The sequence below is a fragment of the Tiliqua scincoides genome, chromosome 1 (assembly GCF_035046505.1).
Source record: "Tiliqua scincoides isolate rTilSci1 chromosome 1, rTilSci1.hap2, whole genome shotgun sequence".
NCBI classification, from domain to species: Eukaryota; Metazoa; Chordata; class Lepidosauria; order Squamata; family Scincidae; genus Tiliqua; species Tiliqua scincoides.
Window position 1 is genome coordinate 33,077,963 of NC_089821.1, and position 14,995 is coordinate 33,092,957.

General features: G+C 41.7%; 1 protein-coding gene across 3 annotated transcripts in view; it reads right to left on the reverse strand.

Annotated features, from left to right (window-relative positions):
* Positions 1-1,114: 1,114 nt before the first annotated feature.
* The window catches only part of NAT10 (N-acetyltransferase 10), a 35,229-nt gene continuing 21,348 nt past the window's right edge, over positions 1,115-14,995 (reverse strand). For all 3 annotated transcript variants that reach the window (XM_066636166.1, XM_066636176.1, XM_066636184.1), the window contains exons 17-29: positions 14,041-14,142; positions 13,861-13,935; positions 12,128-12,244; positions 11,819-11,952; positions 9,903-9,951; positions 9,621-9,717; positions 9,253-9,363; positions 7,990-8,162; positions 7,228-7,347; positions 6,337-6,435; positions 5,332-5,405; positions 3,292-3,375; positions 1,115-1,326 (exon numbers count right to left, since the gene is read on the reverse strand). In XM_066636166.1, coding sequence (XP_066492263.1) covers positions 1,236-1,326; positions 3,292-3,375; positions 5,332-5,405; positions 6,337-6,435; positions 7,228-7,347; positions 7,990-8,162; positions 9,253-9,363; positions 9,621-9,717; positions 9,903-9,951; positions 11,819-11,952; positions 12,128-12,244; positions 13,861-13,935; positions 14,041-14,142 — 1,326 coding nt within the window. In that variant the 3' untranslated portion in view covers positions 1,115-1,235. The remainder of the gene's footprint in view (positions 1,327-3,291; positions 3,376-5,331; positions 5,406-6,336; positions 6,436-7,227; positions 7,348-7,989; positions 8,163-9,252; positions 9,364-9,620; positions 9,718-9,902; positions 9,952-11,818; positions 11,953-12,127; positions 12,245-13,860; positions 13,936-14,040; positions 14,143-14,995) is intronic.

The window sequence follows — 14,995 nt, forward strand, 5'->3', positions numbered from 1 at the left end:
TATGTTTTGAGAACAGGTTGATGGCTGTCAGTGAGAGGGCCTTCTCAGTGGTAGTCCCAAAACTATACTTTTTTCCTAGGTGTCTTTGCCTGGTGCCGTCACTGCTAATCTTCAGGCACCAGGCAAAGTCTGTTCCGTTTTCTCAGGCTTTCAATGGCATCTGAATATGTTACAGGATATCTGGTCCCTTTTTCAAAATATTTGATTTTATAGTTTTCTAGTCTATTTTTTTATCTGCTGCTCTTCTCCTTTTAACATGACGTATTCTGCTAGCTGCCTTGAGGGACAGTATTTGCATTAAGTTGAGATATAACTCCCTAAATAAATAAAAATAAACCAATGATGCATTCAAACTGAGAAGCCTCAACCAAGCAATCCTATAACTCTTCTTTCTCTGCTTGGCACTGGAGATCTGGATATGTAGCCAAAAAGCACGCCCTTGAGGGTCTGCCTAGAACCACACACCATCATAACCACTTCTTGCAAAGAGAATCTTGGATATGAAACAAGTTGGGCATTTGGCACCACAAACCAAAAGCAAGAATGATGCAATCCAGTGACAGGATGTGGGAACATTAATTTATCCCTCACCACATCCTCTGTTTTGCACAATGCCAGCACATCCAGGTCAGAACAGACCATGAATGTTCAGAACTGACCATAAAACTCTGAGCATAAGGTGAAGACAGCATTAAATATGAGATTTAATGTAATCTCAGGCCGGCAAGTATTATCAAAAAGCACAATACTGTACAGTGGACTTCTAAAGTAAGTTTGCCATTTTAAACTCCTATAAAACGTTTTATACTTGGTTGCAGAAATGCTTCTTAAAAAATCCCAGCTTTTCAATTTAAAAACAAACATGCAGCACTGAGCCCCAGGCTGCCCTCCAAAATTACTAGCAAGAACAACAATCATAAAGAAAAGGGAAAGACGTTTATAGGTCTCTTAGGTACACGAAACAGGTTTTGTGTGGCTGAACAGTAAAGATGTACAATTTTTGGTAATAATCCAGTTTGCTGCTCAACGGTACCTTTTAACACAGCACAAGAAACTAGCAGCAATAAAAAGAATCTTCCAAATGGTGGTGCTTCTTACTGTTTTTATATTTAAAAAATCATTCAGGCCTTTCCACCATAACGTACATTTTCTTCATAGACTAAAGTTGTTTGCTTTGGAAAAGAAGTTGGATTTCTCCGTGAACAGGAGTTCAAGTCCACATATTGGCTTTTCGATCATTTCTTCCACTTTTGCTTCAAGGGTTTTTTCTTAAATTTCTTCTCCTGTTTTGGTCCTAATGTGGCTTCTAATTTTCTCTTCTTGTCGCTAAGGAACAACAGTTACACTGGTAAGGTAACACAATCATTACACAACTATCCAAGAGTATTGTGTACTTGAAGAATAAAAACCAATTTAAAATGCTACACCAATACTGTTCCCAGGTTCAGAATCTTCGTTATCTTTCTTACCATTACCCTTCTTTCCCGTCCCAATCTTACTTCCAATGTACTCAAAAAAGAGGAGCCCTTCAAGAACAGTGGTAATACCATTGCGCAAATCGATGGTAAGGCCACACCTGGAGTATTGTGTCCAGTTCTGGTTGCCACATCTCAAAAAGGATATAGCGGAGATGGAAAAGGTGCAAAAGAGAACAACCAAAATGATTACCGGACTGGGACACCTTCCCTATAAGGAAAGGCTACAGCGTTTGGGCCTCTTCAGTCTAGAAAAGAGGCGCCTGAGGGGGGACATGATTGAGACATACAAAATCATGCAGGGGATGGACAGAGTGGATAGAGAGACGCTCTTTTCCCTCTCACATTACACCAGAACAAAAGTTGAGTGTCGGGAGAGTTAGGACAGATAGAAGAAAATACTTCTCTACCCAGCGCGTAATGAGTTTGTGAAACTCTTTGCCACAGGGAGCAGTGATGGTATCTTGCCTGGATGCCTTTAAGAGGGGATTGGACAAATTTCTGGAGGAAACGTTCATTATGGGTTACAAGTCATAGTAGGTATGTGCAGGCTCTTGGTTTTAGAGGCAGGTTGCCTTTGATTGATGCAGGGGAGGGCGCGGGGACGCAGGTTGTGTCTGTTGTCTTGTGTGCTCCCTGGTGCATTTGGTGGCCCACTGTGAGATACAGGAAGCTGGACTAGATAGGCCTTTGGCCTGATCCAGCAGGGCTCTTCTTATGTAACAGTTGCATGTGGGTGCCTATTGTAAGAGCACTCTCCCAGCAACGGTGCCTGAATTATGGATTTCCATTCCAAGGGAGATTCATCTTATTCCTTTTTTAATGTGGTTTAGACCAGTGTTTCTCAAACTGTGGGTCGGGACCCACTAGGTGGGTTGCGAGCCAATTTCAGGTGGGTCCCAATCATTTTAATATTTTAATTTTTAATATATTAGACTTGATGCTACCATGGTATGTGACTGCATTTGGGGAAATGTTACAGATCTGTTCTTTTAACAGGCTATTGTGTATATGATAGTAAATGGGACTTACTCCTGGGTAAGTGGGATTACAGCAAGACCATGAAAAATTTTCCTGCTTGATGATGTCACTTCCGGTGGGTCCTGACATCACGTCCGGTGGGTCCTGACAGATTTTTGTTCTAAAAAGTGTGTCCCAGTGTGAAAAATGTGAGAACCACTGGTTTAGACAATAGAAGATGACTCTGCTATTTCAGAGGGCCTTGGTGGCAATAGTAATTCATTGCTGGTATATTCATCTAATTCTTCTTGTATACTGCTGTTTGCTTTACAACACTGCTGTTTTTAATTTCATTTTAACTGCATTGCTGTTAGGACACCTTTCAGGCCCTGGTGGATGGATAGGTTTTTAAATAAGTGATTTTTTAAAATGCATTTTCATCCAAGTGGACTTACACAAGTAAATCCCCTACCCCTTACAACAGAAGGTGGGAGAGAGCTGGACAAAATAGCTCTCAAAGTTATCACATATTTACAGTTAATTACTTGCACCTGATAAGGAATTTTAGAAGTAGCGAGAGAAATTTTTATGCAGACTCAGAAATTAACAAAAAGAAATTATGAACTGTAACACAATATTTACTTATATGCAAAGTAACTAGAAAGATACTCCAGGTGCATAGCCCATCTGTCCTGTTCATGTGAACCAATTTCTTCAAATTTCTTCCTCTTTCCAGACTTTAAAAATGTTAGATAATTTATTGTTCCCCAACTTAGGAATTAAGTTGAATTAAAGAATTACAAGTAGGGCAAAACCCTACAAAACTATGTGCTATAGAACTACTCACTGAACTCACCTTTTCAGGCTGACAACCGAAGCTGATTGTCCTGCTTTGGTCAGCACTTCATTCCATTCCTCATCTTTGCCTCGGATGACATATCTAAAGTGTAAAGACATCAGTAAAATGGAGCAGCCTGATCAGAAATGATTAATTTATGTCTCTCTTCCGTAACAAGGATCCTAACTGCTAAGCAGTGGTAGTGCAGAGATTAGTTATGGATGAAAAAAGATCACTATCAGAGAAATTCAGTTGAAAGTGAGCCTTCAAATCCTATGTTAAAAGGAGCAAATCTAAATAAACCTACACTCTAGTGACTAAAATACTGTCACCACCTAAACATTGAGGAAAACTTTGCATTTAAAAAAATTGTCAATGTTATTAGCACGCTAAGCCTACACCTGTTCCAAAAGCTGGGTAAGGACAGGTGGATGGAGCACCCAACTTTGATTAAAGGAAATCAAGAAATCTGCACAGAAATCCAGTACAAAATGAAAGGACTTGGGCTGGGTGAGACAACATACACGAGATCAAATGGGCCTGCTCAAGTTCCTTTAATCACAGTTAGCACCATGGTTAGAATTACATCTGCACCGTACCCTGTAAAACTTCCTTTCCTATGATGTTAGCACTGAGGAAAAGATATAATACAAGGTGAGCTGAGAGCTAAGAGATCCAGAATTCAGAATTCTTTATTTTCACCCTTCATTATTAACAGGCCATAAAAGAATTTTAACCAGCTCAGACAGGTGAATGTTAAAAACATCCTTGGGAGTGGAGCACTAACGGTGTCACAGAAATTCAAAGTCTAGGTTTTGCTGATATTCAGGCCTTGTTTACATGTTATGATGTTTCAGAATCCAAAGGCAACTGAAGCTTCTTCAAATCAATTAAAAGTACCACAAGGTTTACACCAAAAAGTCACACACAGGTAGATGAGAGACGTATTCAACAATTTTTCACAAGGAAGTTGACTCAGTCTAGCCATCCTCAGTGACAGGAGGAAAACAAATACAGAACAGATATCCTAATCCATTGGTTCCCAAATTGGTGGGTCACGACTCACCAGGGGAACTGGAAGCAGGGCATTCCACCTTAAGGAGAATGGCCCTGCTATAATGGCAGTGACAGTGCTGCAGAAATCGTAGCACTGCCGCTGCCAAGGGACTTATTGCTCTGCCGCTTACCTTGGGGGCAGAGCTGGCCTCCTGCACGGTCTTGGAGGCTTGCAGCCCTCGCTGATGTCCTCCAAACGTTCTGTAAACAGTCCTAATCTCCAATCAGCAGCTATTTTCCATTTTTGTGCAAATATGGAAGTAGCCGCTGATCAGAGATAAGGATTGTTTACAGAATCTCAGAGTGGGGTGCAAGCCTCCAGAACCCTACAGAAGGCCAGCTCTGCACCCAAGGAAAGAAATAAGCCCCTTGGCAACGGCAGGGCTGCGGCATCGTTGCTTCCCCCTTTCTGCCTCCTGCCCTGCCCTGGTTCCCAACTTCCCTGGATTTTGGGAACCACTGTCCTAACCTGCTATAGCTCTGCTGAGAAAAATGGAACTGCAAACTGCACCCCAGAGAACTGTAAAAATCCTTGTTATACCAAGACTTAAGATCCCATATGCACATAGATAACATGGCTCTTTCACACCCCTTCCTTGTTCTGCAAGATGATACAGGATTTTGAGCACATTCCCCTTTGAGAGAAATGGCTAATGGATGTTGAAAAAGGACAATCAAAGCCTGTCCTGAACCGCTTCTAGCCTGTAAGCATTAGCTAGCTTAGCAAAGCCACTGGTGCTCTACTCTTCCTATAAATAATATAATATATTATATAATATATATTATATATAATGCCAAACTGCCTTTCCCAACACAACAGATCAGGTCATCACCTGCAGTCAGCTGAACAGGGAGTGGGTGTTCTATGTGAAACTCCAACAAGACTCATTTCTCTTGTAGCATCCTTAGTTTCTAGTGAAAGCTCTAGCCAAGCCGTTTCGGCCACCTGGCTTTCTCCTTCAAGACTGTGAGGGTGGGGATGGTGGAGGAGGAGGAGCTTACTGTGAAAGGTCCAGATCTTTCAGCTTCCCGATATCTTGCTTGTGTTTTTCCTGGAATTCCTGCGCCGCTTCTTCCTGCACCAGAAAAATCTCTTTTTATGCACCAAGGAAGCTGCATATTGTTATACACACACACACACACACACACACACACACACAAAAGCCAAAAGCTAGCTGACCATACAACAACTTAACCCCAATGAACATTTACTTCACAATGCATTTAATACACCAATCTATACATTTTAAGTAAAAGGTGATAATTCCAAGGATTTTTCCAATGTCACACTGCAATGCTCTGACTGGTGTAAGTACATGTACATGGTAAGAGTCAAGATGGTATAGTGGTTTGGGAGTTGCAGGTTCAAATCCCTGGAGTTGCAACCTGGAAGGTGCAGGTTCAAATCCCGGCTCAGCCATGAAGCTTCCTCGGTGACCTTGGGCCAGTCACTATCTCCCAGCCTCACCTACTTCACAAGTTATTGTGAGGAGAAAAGAAGGAACCAGGAGAAAAGGAGGAAGAGGAGGAACCATGTACACCACCCTTTGCTGTTTAGAGTATAAAAATTCTTGCTGGTATAAAAGTGAAAAATAATATTTGAATACCTTTAGTCTGCTGAAAAATGTTCAGCATACGTAAAAGGCAACATCACTGAAATACTTCCTTCAGAACACAGCACAAAAACTGCCTTGCTGGGAAACACAAAATTTCCCTTTAGCCCACCACTCTTTTTTTCCTAAGAGTAACCAGTAGGTAGCAATATACCCTGCCTGTGAGTGCCCAGAGCTGGCAACTTTCCGTGCTGTACGCCCCCCAAACCTGCTCTTTGAAGGTAGACCACTTCTAGAAGCTTCACAATTCAGAAGTTTCACAATTTAGCTATCATAGTTAATAGCTGTTGGTTTATTTACCCTGAATGAATTAAGGAAATACTGCAGGACTGAGGAGGAAGCATTTTTATATGCAGCACTGATATTTGTAGTATAAGAAAGAAAATAAAATCACCAATTCTTCATTTAAAGATTTCAGTGTTGGCTCCATTACTACTTCTTTTGTTGCTGCCATCTGCTCTTCCACAGCCTTTTCCTGGACAGTGTTGAAAAACTAAGAAAACAACCATCAGTAAAGAGGACTGATTTATTCCAGAATCAAGAGGCTTTATCAGGATCTAACTATGAGACTTTTTCTGCTGCCCACATAATGGCAATTGTTGCAATGCCCTTTATAAAACATGTTTGTTAAAAGTCAATTTCATAAGTGACAAGTTCAATACATGCCATTTAATGACATGCTCAGTACATGCTTTGGACCGGAGTGGCCGAACAGTGGCTCAGGAGCCACATTCAGCTCTTTGACATATGATGTGCAGCTCACAGAAATATGTTGACTGAGCTCCTTTTTGCATCACAATTAATATAAAATGTAAATAAAAATTTTTCAAGCTTTATAATTGTTAACCACCTATGAACTGAGAGTCCACTGGATTATAAAGTATGTTTAATGTTCATGGTGAGTAAATATAATTAAGAATTTAAATGCATTTTAAATACTGCAGGGCTAAACATCTCTCTTGCGACCATCAAACATCTGAAATTTATTGTATGTGGTTCTTGCATTAAGTAAATTTGACCACTCCTACTATATAGTACTGCAGTCCTTAGACCAGTGGTATCCAACCAAGAGATCTCTTCCTTTTAGCATTACTGTATAGTGTCTTATCTCTTGAGATGCTTAAAAAAATTCTCTTTACATATTTATGTTTACATAAAGCCAAGTAAAATGTGCATACAATAGCTCACTGGGTGTTGCTCAAGGCTCCACAAACAGCTTATCCAAATCCTAACCACCAGCATGTGGTTAAATTTTTTTAAATGAAGCAAAAACCTTGACATTTACCTGAACAACCTTGCGAATGATTCTGTTGAAGAGGCCCATCAACTGGCCACTAGGCAGCTCTATCTCTTTCTCCAGCTGATCTACAGATTTGTGTTGTAGCCCAATCCCAAGAAGAAGAGCCTGGAAGAAGAAAAATTCTCTTTGATTTAATAAAATAAACAAAACAACTCTGTATTTGGGCAGGAAATACTGGGGCCTATCTATAGTCTCATTGTTGTTTAAACGGTTAATCCAGCAGTTTCTCATATTCTCAAAAGTTAACTCAGAGGTGCATAAATTAAATTCACTTCCTCCCCTCTCCTCATCTCTCCTTTTTTCTTTTTCGTCTCTTCCCCCCTCCCCAGGTCTTTATTTCTCTGAGGAATTCAGCAACAATAAAAAATTTTCAAAATCTGGCACCAACTCCATGATACATTTTGGAATTCAGAGACAGGAACAGCAACATAGAATTTGCATAGAAACATAGGCATTCCCCCCCCCATCCCCCACCATTGATGTGCCTCAGATAGCAGATTCTTAGAATTTTCCCAGGGTGATGCTGTCAGCCAGTGGGCAAGTTATTTGATTGGCTCAAAGAATGGGCCTAGATCAGGGGTGCCCAAACCCCAGCGAAGGGGCCATTTGCAGCCCTATTGAACAATAACACACAACACAGGCAGAGGGTAACCACTGAGGAAACACAAGGTTCACTGGCGGGTCTATCAAATGAGAATTACATTAACAGAGCCATAGCACTGAAGGAGCTAAACATATGGCACCTACAGATTGTGAAGCAGAAAGGGTCATGTCTCCAAGTTGGTTGAGAAAATGCATCTTCGATATAGCTGGAATCATGTCCATGATCAGATGATAGTCCACCATGTTCCTGGAGTACATCTCTAGCCTCTTCAGGTCATAAGGGATAAATACAGCTTCTAATTCATTACGGCTGATTGCTGAGCAAGCCAAGAGTTTTGTTGAGGACAAGAGAGAAAGAAAGAGAATTACACTCGCTACCTAGATGCTGAAAACTACAACTGGAATATTATCATTATCTTGCATTTATTCTGGCAAGATCCTATACTTAAATGGAGGCAGGGCCAAGGAGAATGTTGCCAAAGAACTAAAAAACTACTGAAAGTTAATTTCTAGTTTGACACAGATTTTAAAATGCAAATAACTTTTGAATGATTGCCTGAAAACCAGTGAATTGTGTCTGATAAGTGAAAGTGACATAAGGTGAGCCTGCATCTAAATATTCAGAAGTGACCCTTTTAAATCCCATCGCTGCCATCAACAAGTTTTGCTTTTAAAGGGAATGTCAAAGAAAAGAGAATCCGGGGGGGGGGGGCATGAAGAAGAAAGAGTGGAAAAAATGTACGGAGAAGAAAGATGGGTATAAATGGTTTAAAAATTAAAAGTGGGTTCTGAAACAGTTAAAGACTGCAGACCTAAAGGAAACAAAGTACAAGTCCAGCCTATTTATACACGGATTTTTTATACATGGATTTGACTCAACATGAATGGCCACTGCAAATGAGGAGGAATGTGCTGATCCCTGAAGAAGGGGAAAATGCATCCCTTTAAAATCAGTTTAAAAAACTGAACAGTCCTTTAACAATAGCCTCCTTAATGAGAGAGGGGGGGCAGCTGGCTAACAATCCATCAATCCTCTCTCCAGGCGACCCCTCCCTTCCCCCTGAGCTCTTGAAAGAAAGGTGATCAGTTTACATTGGTGAAGGGAGGAATTGAGTGAAGCTCTTGGAGGACGACTGATTGATGGATTGTCTTCTTAATGACTCTTATCTTACATCACAAAGGTCACAGCAAGGCTGTTTTTAAATCACCGGAGTAAAGAACCTTTGTTTTTTAAATGGATTTGCTATAGTGCGTTTTTTGCCATCCACTTGTGTGCTTGGAATGGAACCCACGCGAATAATGAGGCTCAACCTGTACTATGATGTTGTACAGTTCTTTATTTAACGCATACTTTTCCCATGGCTTTGCTTCAGTAATATTAGTTGTACAAATACTCAACATACTTACGAGGTTGTGACTGTTGCTTGATATTCTTGTTTTGCAAAATGTTCAGTGATAATGAAGGCGAGAAAGTGCTAAACTGATATGATAAAAGGGACAGGAACCTCCTCCTGAAGTCTGCAGAACAAAGTGAAAAAAAACTGGGAGTTAATACTTAAGAGATAATTTACCACCTTGGTACTTGGTAATTTTGAAAGTGGCCAAGTCAACTGGAGGAGATTTGACAATCTCAGTTTCACATGGCTGGTCTGAGTTAAGTTCATGAGGTACCACCATCATCCCAATGTAATGAATATGGGAAAGTTACTGCGACCTTTTTCAATTCTAAAACAACAGCTTGAACCAGTCCTGAAAATGTGGTTTCTAGCAGTTACCTTTCCAGAAGGCAGTTAACCAGTTCTCTTGCTCATTCTCTTCCTCTTCATTCAGTACCTTCAACATAATACATGAGTGCTCTCCGGTCAGGTCATTCTAGAAATAAAGGCATCATCCACAGTTGAAACACAGGATGTGTAGCACTTTATAAAAAAAGGCAGTCACTAAATTTTTACCAATCCTTTATAAAAGCTACTTAGTCTACCTGTTTCTAATCAAAGTCAATAGAAACCCCATTAAGAAGAGCATATTAGGGTGATGTACTAGGAAGTGAGACTTACTGGAGTCTGCCTCAGATACACTGGTACAAATCCAGCTCGTTTCCAAAATCTAGTAGAAAAAGAAAACAAAAAAAATTCATGTATCAAAAAGGTGATTTATTTTTAAAACACGTGTTATTCAAACTGTGAGGCGCGGCTCTTTAGGGTGGTGCCAGGAACTCTAAAGGAAGGCGTGGGATGTCCTCTCGCAGCTATACAGTCACACCTCTGGGCAGAATAGGAGCCCGTCTTCTGCCCGTCTGCGCTTTTTTTTTTTAAAGCAAAAGAAATGGGAGTTGCTCAGCTGGGAGAATGGCTGCTGCCACCCCGCCCTCTTCTCCCTCCACTCCAAGGCTGCCTGCCTTTTGTGTTCACTGCATGTTATTTTGGCTTGCAGTCCTTAACCCTCGATGATCCTTGTCTGGTTGGTTCCTAGTTCCCAGCCTGGGATCACTTCTCATCAAAGTGAAATCTCTCTTTTCAACCTCCTCCCTCTTCCACTCCCCCCTTTCGATCTCCAAACCTTTCCGCTTTCCTCCCCCGCCCCAAATAAAACGCTTCCTATTTTACTAGCCATCAGGACTCAAAGTTGCTTCCATGCAGTTGGCAAAGGGGGTGGGGAGAGACAAGCACACACTTTACTTGGCCAGCAGCAGAAAAAGGGAACAGTTTTTAAAGTGATTTATTAATCTTGTTGTTTGACTGAAGAGGAAAGGCTGTATTTTTAAAGTGATGAATCTCGCTATTTGAAGGGAATACTTATCAGCCATTGATGAAGTGATTGCCAGCCCAATCCTATCCACACTTTCCTGGGAGTAAGCCCCATTGACTCTAATGGCACTTACTTCTGAGTAGACATGCATAGGCTTGAGCTGTGCATCGCCTAGTATAGGAGACAAATCAGCTTCCTAACCAAACCCTTATCTGAGACCCCCAATCTGAGAAGATTGGGCACTGCTACTCTAGCTCTATAGGAACAGTTTGTTAAGATAAAAAGAAGCACCAATGTGAAGTCCATCCTCTTGCACTGCTTCCATTCATTTCAGCAGGATTTGCACAGGAGAACAGACTGGTGAATTATTAATAAGAATGTTCACAGACCATATTTCCCCTTCACAAAGAAGGTTTCATAGTGGCTCACAAAATTCAGAAGAAAAAGAAGCCAATTTACAATTCACCATTAAAAACCCTAACAGACTATAACTAATTAATCCCCCAAACCTGGTGAAATAGAACATTTTCACGATCCTACAAAAAAAAGGGTGGGCCGTACAGATATTCTCCTATAAGAAGTTTTACAAGATGGGTGCCTCAACAAAGAAGATCCTCCCATGCCGTCACCACCAAGTATACCTCTATACCAGTGGTTCTCACACATTTGGTACCAAGACCCGCTTTTTAAAATGAGAATCTGTCAGGACCCACTGGAAGTAATGTCATGATCGGAAGTGACATCATCAAACAGGAAAATTTTTAACAACCCTAGGCTGCAATCCTACCCACACTTACCCAGGAGTAAGTCCCATTTACTACCATTGTTAAAATATACATAGTAGTTTGTTAAAAGTACAGGTGTGTAATATTTCCCCAAATTCAGTCACATACCATGGTAGCATCAAGTCTAATATATTAAAAATAAAATGGGGACCCACCTGAAATTGGCTCACGACCCACCTAGTGGGTCCCAACCCACTGTTTGAGAAACGCTGCTCTACAATATGGCATAAAAAAAAACATCCTGTTCAGATGACATCAGGGGATGGGCACATTCAAATGGAGAGAATATACATTTACTCTTTAGCATCTAATGCAAACAACTGGTCCAAGGAGGCACTTGACCTGAACGAACATAACTAAATGTTAAAAATATAGATCAAGACACACACATCTTTTAAGTCTCTCCTAATGTTAATACACAAATACAGTCCAGCTCTTACTTGAGAAGCCTGGAGGTCAAGCCATACGACACACCAAGGTACTCCAGACTCTCTGCTTGTCTCTCACTCAGTTTGAGAAGGAGAGGAGGTAAATCCTTCCGAGGCATCACAGCTTCTTCTAATAAACTGACAGCCTAAGACAGCAAGTGAACAGTCAGCTTAGCAGGAAGGTAATAGCGGCCAATTAAGGCCATAAAGGTCGCCCATCCACTGGACACCTTCTGCAGAAAAGCATTATAAACCTCGAACAGAGTTCTATGCATATCACAATGCAACAGGAAATATCAAATTGTACAGAAAGCTTCATACCTCACTGCTCACAGTAGTAATTTCTCTTGGCACCTGAGTAACTTTTTCTTCCAAACAAGGAAACTTGCCTTCATAGTACATCTGCAGCAAACGTAGAGCTCTGCTGCCATAACCCATCTGTGAGGAAAAGTAGCACTTTAGAGAAACAAAGCTCTTAAAAAGTGAATTCTGTAGAAATTTCAGCATTACTTTTCCACATATGATTATTTGGAAAACCTTGCTGAAGGAGAATCAATGTGGTTTCTGCAAAGGCAAGTCTTGCCTCACTAAACTCTAGAGTGGTGTTTCTCAACGTTTGTCCTCCCCTGTACCACTTCCAATGGTCCACCATGGTCCACCACCTCATAATTATTTAAAGAACAGGAAGTTGAGAATAGGAATAAATGAACAATCTTCAAACAGGAGGAAAGTGAGAAGTGGTGTCCCTCAAGGATGTGTTGGGACTGGTGCTTTTCAACCTGTTCATAAATGATTTGGGTTAGGAGTAAGCAGTGCAGTAATGAAGTCTGCAGATCTCACAAAACAGGGCAATTAAAATTAATTCAGGACCATTAAAACTAAAACAGACTGTGAAAAGCTCCAAAAGGATCTCTCCGAACTGGGTGAACCAGCAGCCAAGTGGCAAATGCAGTTCAGTGTTAATTAGTATTTATTAAAAATATTTATAAATACATTTATAGCTCATATAATTTATGGTGTGGCTCCATTTGGAATACTGTGTCCAGCTCTGGTCACCACACCTTAAGAAAAATACTGTAGAGCTGGAAAAGATGCAGAAGTGGTCATGATGGCTATGCGCTCTTTGGGTTCAGCAACAGTATGTCTCTGAATTATCAGCTGCAGAGGAGCAAGTGTGAGAGGCATATGCCTTGGTCTTCTGCTTGTGGGTTTCCCAGAGCCACTATAAGAAACAGAAGGCAAAACTAGATGGGCTTTTACCATCAGGATTTTTCTTCAGTTACACCTGGCCAACTGTTCTCAACACACACAAAAGATTACTGAATTGTAATAAGTTATAGAAGAAACAGGAAAAGGCATTCACTACCATTGTTCCCCTTAAACCGCGTGGGTGTGGGGTTCAAAACCAGGCCAAGCCTAGCTTCGCACAGCTCGGAGTTCCCTGAAATAATTTGCTACAACCCTCAAGGTCTTTGAGGCAGGGAAGAATAGTTAAAGACATAGTTTTCACAGAACTTCTGGCAAATGTTGGACATGTGTAATAAACCTGTGCTCAGCCATGCCTGAACTTCCCTCCACGTTTCTCACACATCTATTTCTACATCCCGATTCACAAGCTTTGCCTCCACTTTCTCCTAATCTTTCCACTTATGCTACCTGTCCCTATAATATAGGCACTTCCCTTTGCAGATCCATAGTAAAGACCGCACACTGGACTATTTTTTCCTTTCTCACCCCCTCCAGCAATGCTAGAAAAGTGTGTTGGACTAAATGGAAAGTACCATTTACCAGCTGGCAAGATCCAACAGAACACCCCTAATGTTACAATACAGAGTAGACCCTTCAGCCACTAAAAACACTAAAATCTTACTTCCAGCTATCCTGTTGTCCTACATAAGGTGTCACATTCAGTAAAACCAGTGACATCCACTGCACTAATGTAGGACATGTACTAAAGAGGCCCCCAGCAATAATTCTGAATGAGAAGACAACCACAGTGTCTTGCTACAATCAATCAACACGGCCCTTGCACAGACACCTTGATAATGCCTTACCCCTTGATAATCAGGATGGACTGCAATGCGAACAACTCTGCCACCAGAAAGGCTCCCAAAATCTGGGTCCTGGAACTATAAAATAAGAGTTTAAAGATTAAGTCACCAGTTGCCCAGAGGAGCAAAGAGAGACAAACAATAAAATACATCTCAGGTATAAGTGAGCAGCGGATTAGGTACCTGCTCTGAGACAGTCCATGGAATGAGATCTCCGAACGCTTTCCTCCCCCTAGACAGGCTGTTCATAATAGATTGACGGGATATCTCACCCTCCAAACACACCTGCCAGAAAAAGAGAGAAAACAACAACTGAGGAGAACAGAGCATAAGATGCTGAATTGTCCTACAAACCACCAGAAGCCTGAGTAGAGCCATTTGTCAAAATGCCCCTTATCCAAGGTAGCAACATGCTATGGTCACAACAGGTTCCATAATGTTCAGACTCCTATTAGGTTCCACAAAACATTCCCTGCTCTAAACAGACTGAAGACTCAGGGCCCAATCCATCACTGTGCATGCCAGTTTACCACTAGTGTGCACCGTTGCAAACGTGCCGTAAGACATGTTCGCAAGCCTTACCACGGGCCCAGCGCTGGAGCTAGCCCAGCACATACCTGCACTGGCCAGCTCCGGCGTTGGGCCCACTTTCTGCCACCCGGAGGTTCACCCAAACCACCGGGTGGTGGAGAGGTGAGTGAAGGCAGGGGAAGAGGCATTTCAGGTTGAGGGGAGGTGGGGAGGAAGTGTGGCAGGGGGAGAGAATGGGGTAGAGGGGACAGGACTAGCGGAGCTCAGCTCCACCAGATCCGGAGCCCAATCAAGGAGTCCAATTCTTGATTCAGTGCTCGTTCAAGAGCTGACGCAGAATCGAGTAGCCCCATGGTGGGGCTACTTCTCTTACTTGGGGGAAGGAAACAAATGTCCCCTTCCCCCAAGGAGCCACTGTGGGTTGCCTGATATGTGCTGGATGCCGCAGTAACCACTTTGGGGCTGCAGCAGCCTTGCAGAATTGGGCTGTCAGAAGCTTCCTGAAACTGCCACTGCAGGAGATGAGAGTTTGGGTCATACGTATTTTACTAAAGCTAAACACTACTGCAAATATGCATTAAAATTTGAGCCCTCAGCAATATATATT